Source organism: Haplochromis burtoni, unplaced genomic scaffold, assembly GCF_018398535.1.
Source record: "Haplochromis burtoni strain Fernald_Lab_line unplaced genomic scaffold, NCSU_Asbu1 Contig_13, whole genome shotgun sequence".
NCBI classification, from domain to species: Eukaryota; Metazoa; Chordata; class Actinopteri; order Cichliformes; family Cichlidae; genus Haplochromis; species Haplochromis burtoni.
The window spans coordinates 1,924,918-1,940,762 of record NW_024582374.1 but is presented as its reverse complement, the minus strand read 5'-3'; the positions used below and the strand labels follow the sequence as shown (position 1 = coordinate 1,940,762).

Sequence of the window (15,845 nt, the reverse complement as noted above, 5' to 3'; positions counted from 1 at the left end):
ATGCTTGTTTGTCACATTTGTATTTAATTAATGATCATTTAGAAGTAATTCGTTCAAATTTTTATCGCAATTAATTGCAAATGTAAAAGTGAAATGAGGTCAAAGTGGTACGCAGGGGTTAAAGAATGTAGGACATCTTGAGTTTGTTTTCAGCAAAGCTTCAGGATTTTTTTTGCTGGCTCAGAACCAGCAGTTTGTAACAAAATGTAGCTTTGATATTTGGAAACTGAGCCCAGCAAAGAAATGCTGACTCAGGGCTAATCACAGGCTATGAAATTTGAGTCAGATTTACCTGCAGAAGAAACAAAACAAGCATTGAAGCCAGTGTGTTTCAGATCAAGGATTGCCTTTGCAAAAAAAAAAATAAAAAATAAAAAAATAGGAGAGAGAGAAAAGACTTGAAGCAAGGTCTGAAGACAGCTTCCTGTCCATGAACACAAAGACAAAGTGAGCTCTGCAGAGGGGTGTGGAAAGGGAGAAAGATAAAGGATAAATGCAACAACACATAGTAATACTGTACCTAATATGCAAAGATACCAAATAATCATAAAACCACTGCTTGGAATATTTTAATTACTTACACCTTTCTGTAACCTGGCTGGAACCAGTTTTACTCAGCAGTCTGTGTTACCGTCATTATAAGACTCAAATATGTTTTGTAGCTCCATACAGACTTTTTAAGCAAAAATTGCTCAAAAATGGCTTATTTGGTAGTAAAGGTTGTGACACCTGCTATAGACAAATTACAAAACTTAGTTAAAAAAGAAGATTATGGCGATCTGTTCAGCTCGTCAACACAAGACCTAAACACTAGACCCAAACTCCCTAGAAGCTTTGGGAGATGACTATGATGCTTTGAGTTCTTTCTTCCTGTTTTTTGTAACATTTGATGTTTTTGGAAGTTTTGGGGTCCCTGTTTTGACATTGTTGTTGGTCTAATCTCCCCGGTGTTTTTTGCTGATTCATTCCCTGGCTCCCTGTGTTCACAATTGGATTTCTGTTTGTTCCCTGCCTGTATTTTTTGACATTTGCAACAACTCATTAAAGGTTTGCTTTTCACCTGTTTTTGTGTTCCTCGTGTCCTGCTTTTCTGATCCTCTCCACACCCATTTATGTCAGTTTTACTGTTTGGGTTTTTTGTTTTTGTTTTTTACTATTTTTTTTAGGGCTGGGTTTCTGCATTGCCTTCCTCTGCAAATTGTCTTGCAGTGATTCATTTCTTTGCCCGCTGAGTTAGATTTAATGCTCCCTACTATGTTAAACTGCAGTGATGAATGTTCAGCTTGCCTCCACTCTATAAATCCCTGCAGGACCTTCTGCATGTTGCTCACACTGGCATCTCAATGAGACAATATATTCCTGCAGTCACATCTACTATATTAATCAGTGCTTGAAAACATTTGTTATTCTAGAATTGATAAAAAGGTTTAAAAACCCCATTAGTCAAAGAGAAAAAACCCCCACCCCGCCTTGCATCCCTTTAGCGCAGGTCAAATGAAGGCTTCAGCAGGATGCATTCAGCCCCATGATGAGGACTCATCTGGGAAGCTGGAGAAAGGGTAAACACTGATGGAGACCTGCTGAACTCAGTCAAGTGTCACACCCCATGCCGGGTAAATGACAGCCTTCCTCCACAGCGGGGATTTTATTCACCGAGCCGTTCTGTTTGAGCAACTGGGATTAAGTTGAAATGGGATTCTCTGCCTTTCTCCTTCAAAAGATCTCACATTAAGCAAGAACCCAATCCGTCTCTAAGACACACAATTTAGAGAGAACAGTCTGAAAACAGCTTCTCTGCCTGAATAATGTCAGGCACTTTCAAATGTTCCTGGATCCTTGTTAAACCTGATCTCTAATACAACAGGGTAAGACGTTAGATTTGTAGAAGAGCAGCACCCACGCCCGCCGCTTTATCTTTGTAAAAGTGTGTCGTCAGATACATCCTAAATCTTCCCCTCACACACTGAGAGGGTGAACTGAATCAGACGCTTTCTCTACATCACTGCATGGGCAGCACACACATTTGTTTTATTCTGGGCAGAGTGAATAAGTGAGGCGGTGCTTTTCCCATGGGCCTGTGAGAACACACCCGCTCAGCTGTGCAGCATAAGTACTGTACACAGAGCTACCATTGCTCTGCTTGGTATTCTCTGACTGCAAACCAACCACTGCAGAACTGAAAACACTTAGACAAACATTAAAATTACAGTTTGGCAAACAAAAAACAGCTATCAACATAATATCAGACCCCTAATTATTTTTGAAACATTATGGTATGCACTTACAAATGTGTTGCAGCAGACATAAGCACTTAAGACAATGCTGGTTAGGCAAGGTGAACAATGTCTGAGCGGCAAAAACAGCACTTGCATCATAGTCAGTATAAAGGTGGGTCTGAAAAATGAGACCTGCCTTTTTTTCTTTTTTTTTTACCATGGTCACCAGGGGCACCTCTCCTTAGGGTTGTGTAGAAGTGTATGGGCAGACGATGGTTGGTCCAGGAAGAGTGCAAAAACGTAAAATACTTTCAGATAGAGTGGAAGTCACAGATTGAAGACTTTCAGCACAGAAAAGACAGCAAGCACATGAAATGAAATGTAAATTTCAGTCAGGTCCATGCAACTTGGAAAGGTGTGTTGGTCATTCAAGGCGTAGTTCACATGGATGAAGGGATTTGATAGATAGGCACCAAAGATTAGTGTCACATCTCAGTTTCTAAACAAATGCTTGACATCATTACAATTTCCATCTCTACTTCTCAGTCATGGCGTAGACTAATGGCCAGAGAAGTGTTTTTGTGGAACATAAAAACGATACATTAAAGTTGTCCCGTGCTGGCTAAATGAACTCTGTCTCACTGTAGTAAAGGTCAGAGAAAAACTGACCTTTACTACTATTATTTTGTTGTTGTTTTTTCTTTTCTTTTTTTATAATTTCTTGCAGTGTTTTTAATATAAATACAAGAATGTGGTTCAGTTTCACTTTGTCAAAGTGGTTTTCTATCTTTTTTCATTATCCGTCCATCCAGCCATCCATTCTTTTCTGCTTATCCATTTTAGGGTTGTACGAGGGGTGGAGCCTACCCCAGGTACCATATGTGTCACGGTTCTGGGTCAGTTTTGACCCAGTATTTTGAGTTTTCATGTTTTGGTTTGATTTTGGATTTTTTGGTTATCTTCTTGATCTATTTGATGATGATGTTCTATGTTCCAGCTTATTCTGGTTTATTTTTAGTTCTGCCCGTGTTAAGTCTGTGTTTCCTAGTCTGCATCCTTGTGTATTGTTTCCTGTTTTATTTTGAAGGATTGTGTCTTATATCAGTGTGTCCACCTTTGCTCCTCCTGTCTCGTCAGCCCCAATTTCTCCCAGCTGTGTCTCCCTCCTGTTACCCATTCCCTGATTACCACCCTGTGTATATTAGCCCTGTGTTTTCCTCAACCCAGTGTCGCGTCGTACCCTCAAATCCTGCCTGTGTGTTCAAATCAAATCAAATCAAATCAAATCACTTTTATTGTCACATCACATGTGCAGGTACATTGGTACAGTACATGTGAGTGAAATTCTTGTGTGCGAGCTTCACAAGCAATAGAGTTGTGCAAAATACAATAACATAAACAGGCAAAATATACGAATGGCTAAATCTGAAACTAATAAATATATGTACAATATATAATAGTATATGCAAAAAATAATTATTATTTTTTGGATGTGTATACTAAATGTTTGTGTGTGTGTGTGTGTGTGTATACACATATTTTACAAATTAAATAGAGTCAACAATAAATAAAATATATAAAAATATACAGAGTTGAGACATGTGCAAAACAGTGGCATTACTGTACAGTATGGAGTGCTTGGTTTCATGGTTTGGTTTGTGTTTTGTTTCATGCCAGCAATAAAAGCTGTGGTTTTCAGTTACATTTCGTCTCGGAGTCCTGCATTTGGATCCACATTTCCACCTGCCCGCACACGGAGCCCTGACAATATGGTGAGAGAATATATATTTGGATACAGAGTCCCACCACTTTCTCATTTTATCCTATAAATTTGGTCATTTGTGTATGAATTCCTGAGTCATGTCCATAAACATTTTTTCTAAGGGAACATGTCTTTTGAAAATCTAGCCAGTTCATTCTTGAGTGAGCATTTGTGCCACATATGAAGAAATTCCCTGAAGGCGCTATACGAGTGAGACAGAAGAACCACATAAAACCATATGCCCTCCGTCCATGGTTATCACCAGAATGAAAGCATAAAACAGGTAATGAGCCCCAGCTGCTTGGAATATAAAAAAATAACAGTCTGCATTGTTGCCCTAAAGCCACAGATAAAGGGACTAACTTAGACTATTAATGGCCAGCTGAGCCGATCAATAGCAGATCAAAGCTATCAGGGAGTCATTTCCCTCAATCCGTAAGAGAAGAATACTTTCTGGGAAGATGCAATTAGATGTGAAATGAAAGAAGAGCAGCTATCTTTAGATGGAGGTAGATTGGCAGATACTACAGCAAACACAGATGCTACTCAGGGAATGAAGACTAGACAAAGTGCCAGTGTTGAACAGCCAATCTGCAGTTCCTCAATCATAGAAAACGCTACAAGCTCAGTCTCCAGCTACTCATTTTTAATGATTCACTTTTAGAATAGGAGGCGGTGGGACAGGCTGAAATCCCAAAACAGCAGCTCCTCTTTACATTTAAAGACTCCAGAGATTTAAAGCTGTATTTATCCTTTACATTATTTTAGTTAATGACAGTTTTAGTCAAATTAGTGAATCTCAAAGGAGATGATGAGGAGTTAAATCAAACCCAGCGAGACCTCGCCTGTTCTGTTCCACCCATCACTCACTTGACGCCGTCTAGTCTTACACACTCTTGCACAACGTGAAAGATTTTGTTTTGACTAACTTTGGAGATGGCAGTGGATTTAAAGTTGTCTAGGAATGACTTTTGCAATACTGATGAAACATGTTTGTAGGTGAAGCATCAAATTATCTTTCAAAACAAACTAATGTGGATCATCTGGTCTCAGGTGTTGTTTTTGCAGAAGGTGGGTTTGTCTCTGTTTATCTAGAACTCTCAGTAAGATTTTTGACTGAACACAATGTAACCTCCATCGTTTCAGTTTTATTGTCTTTATCTTCACTAACCCCCCAAAACAGAGCCACATTCAGTTTTCTGGCTCCATTCAATTCTAAAGTTATAGCAATGCTCCATGTTTGTAGAAATCTATAAGTCAGAAGATGATCTCTGGTATCTATGAATTTTACATTTTTAAACTTACTTTCTTTCAGATGCTCAACAACTTATTGTACAGCCCCAGTAACAGGTCAAATGGGAAAATGAAATTTGACACTGGTTTATAGAATCAGTAAAAACTAAGCAAGCCTGTCATTTCTAAGTATATTGAAATATTGATTTAAAGAAGGTGAGTGGCACCTTCCTTTCTTCTGGGGCTCTATTTTAAACTCAAAGCACTGCAGTGCAGAAAGCAGAGCGAGCTATAACTATGTAGCTATAACTACTCAGAGGGGAAGATTTCTGAACAGGGAAGTTACTTTTAATCACCTGTAGGTGTTTTCTTTTATTTATTTATTTATTTATTTTAAATCCCATGAGTCAACTTCACTCCCACCACTGAAAATTCAATAGATTATTAACTATTCCTACTATTAGACCGGCAGGGATATTTTGCAGCTTGAAATTATGGTGCTAAAGCCGGATAAATATAGATTTTTTTTTTTTTTTGGCAAAGGTGTTACATAAAGTTTTAAGGAGCTGGAACATTTGTGACGACAGGAATACAACAAACAAGTCGACCCACGCTAAAAGCACACATTCTCCACATATTTCATCTACAACCTCCTCTGATTCACAAAGCGAGAATTTCCCATCAGCTGATAAATGTATGAAACCCAGATTTGCCAACGTTTGAATCAGCTCTGAGGCCATTTACTGCATGGCTACCATTTACATTCAAATGTTTTATATTCTCTATACTCCTGACAAGAACGAGCCTCTTGCATATTTTACCTTTATAGTATTTATGGCATATAGCATACAGTAAAAATCTTTCCTACCATAAATGTCTCTGTCTGCTTCCATAGATTTTCAAGTTTTTTGCAGGAATGGTACCAATTTTATGGCGAGGACAATGAAAAGTTGTGTAACATACTTTTTTTTTTTTCACATCATTAGTGCAATTCTAATCACTACATTTGCTCACTCAAATGTTTTTGAAATATTCAAACATCTACAAACCAGATGTTTATTCAGATTTACTTTGAAATTGAAGCATGGCAACAAAAAAGGATGAAAAACAGCGTGACTATGATGACTTCAATGTAGTCTGTTGTTGAAAAAAGCACCACAGAGTCAGCAGCTGATTTATATTTTTGTGTTAAAATGATATCAGCAGACTGTAACACATAATTCACTCAAATGTGCACTATTGAAAGAAGCAACAGAGAAGGATGTACTAAATAAATGCCATTTGCTCATATAGTTCATGTTCTTTACTAAATTTACTAAAAATGTTGAAAGGAATGACATAAGAAACATTTTAGAAGAAAATGTTCTTATAAGAACACTTTTAGAATAGCATATCATGGATAAAGGAAAAAGTATAGATAGGATAAACACCAACAGAGGCATTAGGAAAGTATTCCTGCATAGAATAATTAAGAAATTGGTTAATGAAATTCCCCATTTGTTCACATAAAGGTCAAGTGGTTGAGTGTTAAAGATACACAAAATCAGAAATAATAAATATTTAAAAAATACCATGAAATTGGTGCAAATAGAAGCCATCAAACCAAGAACAGGAGCCAAAACTGAGCCACAGGCAATAAAGCTAAAAAAAAACAAAAAAAAAACAACATTACAGTGGTTTGACTTGTCTGTTCTTGCTACAGACTTTTTTGCACTACCTTCTGCTTGTCATTGTGCAGAGTATGCACAACAAGCTGTATGTTATTGACACGTGAGAAATACACGGTTTGTGGTTTCAGAACCTGAAAGTGAGAAATTGTTGGCTGGTGTATGGCAGTCTGTTGTGAGCCTAACCCCAGAGTTTCATTTGCTCACAAAGCTGTTTCCTAGAGACATACTGATTGATGCATTAGACAACTAACTGAGCCCTACTTTGGAACATGTCAGTCCGGTGATTCAGGAGTATTTTGAAGCCAGCGCTGGTTTGTACAGTGGTAATCTCTGTGCAGCAAAGGGTAGAAGATGGCCTTTTGATTCAGTGAGCAAAAGCTCATGGCGGCCAAGAGGATGTGTCTTCCAAATATATTCCCATCTGTTTGTCTGGGGTGAAATGAAGCATTCAGCCAGGGGATTAGCTCCAAACAATTGGCTTTTACAAAGTACCATGTAGTATTGCTCCTGTGAAAAGACGCCTAAGGCACAATACTCATAGCCCAATAAATGCAGATCAGTAATCTGAGGTGTTCTAACAAAGACTTGGTTGATTGCACTCAGGCTGGAACGGGTAAAAAGCTGTTGCCACCAGGAGTGTGGGTGCGCATACTTGGAAACAGCTGATTGGCCTGCTTAAAGCCCTCAGCTTTGTCAAGGAAATGTTTAGCCAACCTTCTTTGTGCACGGAGTGTAGAAAACACCTAAAGAAGTATGGCTTCCTGACAGCTCATTTCACATTCTGCCTCCTGCTTCCACCCACTTAATGTAGAGCCTCCACCTCTCTGACGTTAGCGGATTCTTTTATGAAAAACAGCACATCGTGCCATCTTTCCCTTTATAGACATTTTTCAGCCACGTCCACCATTATGGGGCCTTCACTGTACACAGGAACTCTCAACTCAAAAAGAACAATAAGGGGTGTTTTTTTGTGACATACTTCAGTCCAGTTGTGTATATTAATAAAAGATAGCGGCTGAGCTGATGGGATTCACGCCCGCCTGGGCACCAGCTGCAATTATAGTCGACGTGTCAGAGACACGCAGCTCCACCGGAGATGAGGCTGCCGCTGCTGCTGTCTGGATGGTTGACAAATAAAGTCCCCTCGCACTGATAACAGGAACACACTTAACTCCACAAGAATAGATGTACAGACCTGCTGGGTCTCCAGTGGAATTCAGAATCAGGATGTTTCCTGAATCAGAATGGGTATTTGGAAGGGGGGTCACCATGACTGGTCTCCACATATTAAAAGCAAAGAGTCTATGTTACTGTATTTGACAGAAAACTATTAATTTTCCTTTTATATCTGGCCATTTCATGAAGAATGTCTTTCTTTAAAAGTAATTTTATTTAAAAAATTATGCCCTTTCATTGGCACACTCTTAAGCTTTTTTGAGGGGTAAGAAAACCCAAAGAATGAGACCAACTAAAGTGCCTTTAGACCACAACAAAGTTGCTATGCTATGGCAAAAATCTTAATCTAGGCTGCAAAAAAGGGCCATAACAGACATGCTAACATCAGCCAAAAGAAATAGTTGGATTTGATCCTGAAAACTATAATCTTCCCAGCAAGTCCTGGTCTGACCCCTCCAAGACATGCCTGAAACACCTCGCATAGGAAGTCTCCATGAGGTATCCCAGTTAGATGCCCAAACAACCTCAACTGGTTCCTTTTGATGGGAAGGAGCAGAAGTTTTACTCTGAGTAGTAACATAGATCGGCCGGTAAATTGACAGCTTTGCTTTTAAGCTCATCTCTCTCTTCTTTACCACAACAGATTGGTCCCAATCCATCTTCAATCTCACGCACCTTTTCCCCTTAACTAATGGACACGACCACCAGATACCGAAACTCTTCCACTTGGGGCAGTAACTTGCCCAGAGTGGGAGCTCCATGCTCAGTGATTCACTTGCAAAGATGTAATCTTGAAGCCACCAAAGTAGACACCACAGGTCACAGGTCGGGCTATATAGAAGCTAACTTGGTTTTATAACAACTCATTGGCAAAATCTAACTTAAGTTAAAATCAGATTAATGATCCAGCACTACTGACATGGCTGTTTTACAAACATTTATCTTGCTAATAAAAGTTTGCAGAAGTCGCCTTAATCACCTGAAAGTGAGCAGTTATTATAGGAAATGCTGAGTCTAAAATCCTTTATTATGTATCGCAGGAGCTGAACACAAAACCCAGCAAATCCATTGGTGTGCATGTGTAGCATAAAATAAGTTTCACCGCAATAGAGCAAACACAGAGAAATGCTGATAAATGCAGTCTTGCTGTTCGTCAGTGAGTAAACACCCTACAACGGCATTTATTAAGACCACGTGTTGGTGAGCAATGACTTCAAGCTGTAACAACAAGCTGAACAATTAGGAAATTTAATTACCAAGTGGCCCACTTTGCTTAGGATAAGAAATGTCCTTTATCAATAATTCAGGCCTATTGTTAGTTTTAGTGTATGTTCATGTACAGGGATTTTTCCTGGCTCAAACAGACCTTCGTTTGTTACCTTACGTTTTAGAAATATTTTGTGTGCACACTGTAAAAAATGATCCGCAATTCTAACAAACAAACGAGAGATAAACGGATAAACAGGTAAAACACTTACAGTGAGATGAGATGCAATGATTGCTTAAATGCCATTTTTGCTTGCTTGCCTTCAGTAGCCTCTTTTATACAAATCTTATTTGAACTATGAATCAATATGGGTTACACAAGCCTCAAATTAAGTTTTATACAGCACACAAAGAGATAAAAATAAAGATTTTATTTGTATTCATGTCTAAAACGAATAAATTTACTGGATAAGACATTATGTCTCTCAGTGTGACCATAATTTGAAATGTCAAAAGAATCAGACGGCTTTGTGGTTGGGTAAATACAGACAGTGCACTCCCTGATATTATGTTTATCCAGCCAAATAAATCCCCTTTGGCTTGTTGCTTGGCACTTAATGTCATAAAATTGCCCAAGAGGAAAAAGCTAACTAGCAGGCGTATGTTTGTACATTTTATATAAACTGCGTCTAATTTACTTTCATTTGCTGACGAGAGCACTGCGAGCCAACTGAGCAGAATGTGCTGTTGGTTTTATAAGCTAAAAAGGGAAATCTGAAGCATCACAATGCTTTGAAATCACTTGTAATTATCATTTTTCTCATTAGGCGCACACCGCTGGTGCCTCGTGTAGGACAGTACCAACAAATTCTGGATCCAAGGCACTACAGAATAGCTGGACTCATAGATGAAAACACTTGTGTCAGTTGTTAACAGAGGGGGCTCCTCATAGACTGCATGTAAAGATGGATGCAGAACCTACCAAGCATTGTTTTCTAATGGCCAACAGGGGGCAATTGGCCCTTACCTCACCTTACTTATGACCTAGTTTAACTTCAAGTTGCTAAACTCTTTCCCCCCGGTAAAGGTGATATTTGTCAACCTTACCAGTACCCTTAATGACGAGTTTTGACACCTCAGTATATATCAATAAAGATCTGGTTTAGCAACCATTAGAATAGGTTCTGGGTTTTTCCACAGGTAGTATGAGTAGGCGGAGATCACCCCCACTAATTCCTAAACACCAGTGCTTTTGTTCTGAAAGTAGACCTGAAATATGACAGAAAGTACTCTGTTCAGAAAAGAGAAACAAGGGTTAGCTGTAAAAGGGTCCAACGGAATAGAATTAAAGTGGCTCTCTTTGTTTTTCTCATTCACTGTTTCTTTTATTTATAAAATATATCCATACATTTTCTTATTAATTACAGTTTTCAATCATTTTAATTTCTAGGAAGAAGTCAAATGAGCTGTTATTGTCACAAGTATCTCCATCAAGGCTTTAGTAGAGTTCCACAATGACAGCCTAACTGAATATCATAATATTCAGTTCACGATTATTTACCACAATTGTTGATTGTGATTGATGATTTTGGTGAAAAAAAAAAATCATAAACGTCTCTGCAGACAAATGAGATGTTTATCCACCTGACTTAAGTGCATCTGCTAGAGCCAAAAAAGAATCTTTCACATAATTCATTGTACCTGCGTGATGGATGGTAATAAAACTCGACAGCTGTGAGATCGCACTCTGTTTCTCCTCCGTGAGGAGGTAACATCTTTTGTCCGGTTTGCTGACCCTTTCCCAGAAGTCTTCATTATTCACGGTGGTTGCTGGACACATATACAAGTGCTGCACAGTGGACGACTTACGTTAGCAATCACTGCATTGTTTTTCTTGGCCTTCGTTATTTAGCAGTTGGGAGTGCGTTTTCAGGCAGACAAATAGAATGGAAAGGTGTGTATGTAAATATAAGCATATATTTAACCTTATAGGTTTTGATTTGTTGTTTCTAAAGCCTCAAATAATATATAATAATAAAATGCAAAATAGCCTAAGCTTTAAAATGCATTTTCATGTCTAGCATTAGGACTACATATAATATATATACATGTAATTGTTTGTACATTTGTGTTTTTAATGGATTTTTACATAAAATGACTGTATAAAAAATGTTATATTATCTTTCACAAATAAAGACACAGTAAAGACATTACAACCACAAATAGAGAAACTGAAAGTATTTCTTTAGAGCTGCTGAAATAGCTTGGTTGCTTCAGGGTTAAATGACATAATGTCCTATTAGTTAGACACAGTACTAAACATGGCACATTGCTGTAAATGAAGCATTATTCAAGCTAATGCATGATCCCACTGTACTGGGTAATCAATATGACCTGCTGGAGCCCTGAACTGTGACTAATGTGGTTCATTGGGCTGCTCAAGACCATAAAACGACCTGCCCTGCTCAGAAGACAAAACCCAGACATTCAGCTCATGTCTGAGGGAGCTCAGCTGAGTAATCCTGAGGAAAACAACCTCAGACAAGGAGAAGCTTTGGACTCTGATGGTTTAGGATGGGGGGGGGGGGAATATGCTATTTAGTGTGAAATAATAATGACTGAGCAGGTCATCATACACAGACACACAAACTTGGTCCCAGCCTCATCAGGCAGGCAGGCTGGAACAATACCAGGGCAGAGACTGCAGCCACACAAGTTATCTCATCGCCACTGACAACCTGGGTGTGTCTCAGCACACAGGAATATTTGCCAACTTGTACCATCCCCAGCAGACCTCAGACCTGAGCCTGGTACAAGCCTCCCTGCATGCATTCAGCCGGCACTCCATCCGAAGAGCTCGTTTCAGGTTTAGTGCTTCAGTTATTTTACTTTTAAACTTAAGAGCCAGAGGGACAATTCACACACTCCCGACTATTGTGCAAAGCCTCACGGGCTGCTAATTTGATTAAAATCTCCTCCCCACGCTCCGCTCAGACATTTTTTTTCTCCTTCCTGGTGCTCAGTTTAAGTCCTGAAACTCCACACAGTCGCCCTGTCACCAGGCTAAATCAAGCTCTGCTTCCTTCTGAAACATGAACTTGCCGACCGGCCCCAGCAGCAGCAGCAGCAGGTGCACCGAGCCACTACATCAACTTCTACAGAGAATTAAAGGCGTCCTTACCACTCTGCTCCCCGAGAAAGACGAGTTTGAATTTTCTTAAAGGATTCCCAAAGTCACTGCCCACGGACATTTTGAAGAGGAGGAAGAAGAGGGGGGGAGTACGGACTAGATGTAGTTGAGCGCGTTCCCACTCGAGTTCTGAGAAGATGTTGGATGGAAAAGGCGGAGGTGCTGCTTCCCGTTCACTCTCTCTCTTCGTGATGAGGACACACACACACACATACACTGCTGCTGCACCGCTCCGTGACGCTTTGGCTTTTTTTTTTCTCTCCCCCTCCTGTGCGCATGCGTGGTATCGTCTTCGTGATATAAAATGACGTCATGGGCCTCGGTGTGTAGAGAAGGTGCTGCCGGGCGCCGCTTTGATGTTTTCAGGGTTCAGCACGAAGTTCGAAGACACTGGCACGCGCTCCGTGCGCGCGCTAACACTTTACAGCACTGCAGCTCTGTGTGGAGCTTTTTCAGAAAACACGGTCTTAAAAAATGTCAAAAAGAAAAAAAACTACAGATTTTTTTTGTTTCCTCATTTATCCGTAAATTGTTCTACTTTGTTTTATGATTGTTTTATTTTCACAATATGGCTATATGAATGTTTTGCACATTTTACTTTTATTGCATTTTAATGAAATGTTTTACCTATGTCATTTTTATTACTGAATTTTATCTCTTTAGTTTTTCTATTTAATATACTGTTTTTAATATACTGTTTTGTTTTACCTTGTGTTGTATTTTGCTTTATCTTATCGAGCCATTCTACTTCACTTATACCCTAAGCTGTTTCAACTAAGGCCTCAAATCAGAAGTACCTGACTCCGTGGTATAATTCTCAAACATGTAGCCTAAAGCAGATGAATCGGAGAGGAAACTTGGAGAGGAAATGGCGTGTCACAAATTTAGACGATCATCATTTTGCCTGGAGAAATAGTTTGTTGCTTTATAAGAAAGCCCTCTGCAAAGCCAGAACATCTTACTACTCATCACAGTTAATAATCCAAAATGCTGCAGCAAGAGTACTGACAGGGACTAGAAAGAGAGAGCATATTTCTTCTGTATTGGCTTCCCTTCATTGGCTTCCTGTTAAATCCAGAATTGAATTCAGAATCCTGCTCCTCACATACAAGGTCTTAAATAATCAGGCCCCATCTTATCTTAATGACCTTGTAGTACCATATCACCCTATTAGAGCACTTCGCTCTCGCTCTGCAGGCCTACTTGTTGTTCCTAGAGTATTTAAAAGTAGAATGGGAGGGAGAGCCCCCACTTCTGTGGAACCAGCTTCCAGTTTGGATTCGGGAGACAGACACTATCTCTACTTTCAAGATTAGGCTTAAAACTTTCCTTTTTGCTAAAGCATATAGTTAGGGCTGGACCAGGTGACCCTGAATCCTCCCTTAGTTATGCTGCAATAGACGTAGGCTGCCGGGGGATTCCCGTGATGCATTGAGTTTTTCTTTTCCAGTCACCTTTCTCACTCACTATGTGTCAATAGACCTCTCTACACTGAATCATATCTTTTATTAATCTCTGGCTCTCTTCCACAGCATGTCTTTATCCTGTCTTCCTTCTCTCATCCCAACCGGTTGCAGCAGATGGCCCCGCCCCTCCCTGAGCCTGGTTCTGCCGGAGGTTTCTTCCTGTTAAAAGGGAGTTTTTCCTTCCCACTGTCGCCAAAGTGCTTGCTCATAGGGGGTCATATGATTGTTGGGTTTTTCTCTGTATCTATTATTGTACGATCTACTGTACAATATAAAGCGCCTTGAGGCGACTGTTGTTGTGATTTGGCACTGTGTAAATAAAATTGAATTGAACTGAAAATAATAGTTTAATGTTTAGTATTTAATGTCTTGACCGCTACAGCACACAATTTTCTCAACTTTGGGATGTATGAATAAATAAATTTGATCACAGTATGGTGACATATCTCAGAAAAAATCTGAGAAAGGTGAACAAAGAGAGGACAAAAGATGTGCAGTCATCTGTAAAAACACATGTGAAGGCTCTCTCAAGATTTGGGACTACATTCAGCCAGTGGTGTTAGAGATCTTGTCAGAATTGATGGATTTATGAACACATGAAGTGCCAGCAAATTTTGGTCCACTATGCAATATCATCAGCAGATCTATGGCAGCTTCATTTTTCAGGAAGGAAAAGAAAGAAAATCAAACAGTGGAACACTGTCAGTCATGGATTGGCCTTCCCAGAGCCCAGACTTCAACATTACTGAAGCAGTGGGGGATCATCCTGACAGAGAACAGACCAAAAGGCAGCCAACATCCAAACAAACCTAGAGAACTTCTCGTGAAGTCTACATAACGGCATGAAAGCCCGAATGCTGCAAGTGAGTTCAGGCTGCGTTGATGAATATCTAAATAATATGAATAATATATGTTAACGGCAAATTTTGACTTTTACATTTGTTAGAATTGTTCATTGTACACTTTGTTTACTTATGTATAGGTTTTTACCAATCATGGTTTTTGCCAGGCCAATATTGTAAATAAGAATCTGTTTTTATTGGTGTCCCTGGTTAAATAAGGGTTGCATTGACTCACTGCACCATCTTGTGGTACAAACTGGCATGATAAGAAGACGCAGACCAGTACTTGATTTGATATCTTTTAAGCACAATACATATTTTGAGAGAAAGAGAGAGAGCACTGGATATGAAACAGTGGATATGACTGAAGCATACGAGGATATCCAGAATTTCAGTAGGATCAAAAATAACCCAGGCCACAAGGACTTCACTTCATCATCATTTTTATCTGACATTAAATCTACTCAATAGTAGACTTGTTTAATTTTAGCTCAGTCTCTCATCAAGACTTTAATAATTTATGTTCTTATTTCATTTCTGTCTTCGTGATTTGTGTGACTAGTCATTGCACTGCAAACTTCCACCTCCCATCTTTCGTTCATTTTGTTTAGCCTCAGATTCCCATGCAGCTTTAAGGGCACCTGGAACCTGGAGCCCCGTGTGAACCATTTCAGCACAGAGTCTGCTCTTTCTTTGTTGCAGATTAAGGTTGAAACAAGTATGACATAGGACTAATGTGAGTCAATATAATAAGAAGGCCGCCTCAGTGTCAACTATATACATTTAAATTTGTGTAACATACTGGGATATTTATAATTAGAGCCATTTTGTCATATTTTGTAACTTTTATATTGTGCTATTTAATTTAGTTTAGTTACTGTTCTTACTGTGACCACATCATTTCTTCTGGGATTAATGAAGTATTCTGACGATTCATCTTACATGAAGATAAAGACAAACATTCCCTACTATTTATGACCTGAGCTGTATATTTCTTAAAAATCCAACAAACCAATTGACCTGATGGATTATTCAGCCTTGGAGATACTGAGATAAAGACATACTTCATCCAGTAACACTCACA

The 15,845-nt window shown here is 39.2% G+C and overlaps 1 protein-coding gene across 2 annotated transcripts in view; it reads right to left on the bottom strand.

Annotated features, from left to right (window-relative positions):
* Positions 1 to 12,714, bottom strand: part of rab6ba (RAB6B, member RAS oncogene family a) — a 65,952-nt gene extending 53,238 nt beyond the window's left edge. Inside the window, exon 1 of one of the 2 annotated variants that reach the window (XM_014332838.2) lies at positions 12,445 to 12,714. In XM_014332838.2, the coding sequence (XP_014188324.1) occupies positions 12,445 to 12,514 (70 nt within the window). In that variant the 5' untranslated portion in view covers positions 12,515 to 12,714. The remainder of the gene's footprint in view (positions 1 to 12,444) is intronic. The other variant, XM_005919740.3, reaches the window with a different exon arrangement.
* Between the last annotated feature and the right edge of the window lie 3,131 nt (positions 12,715 to 15,845).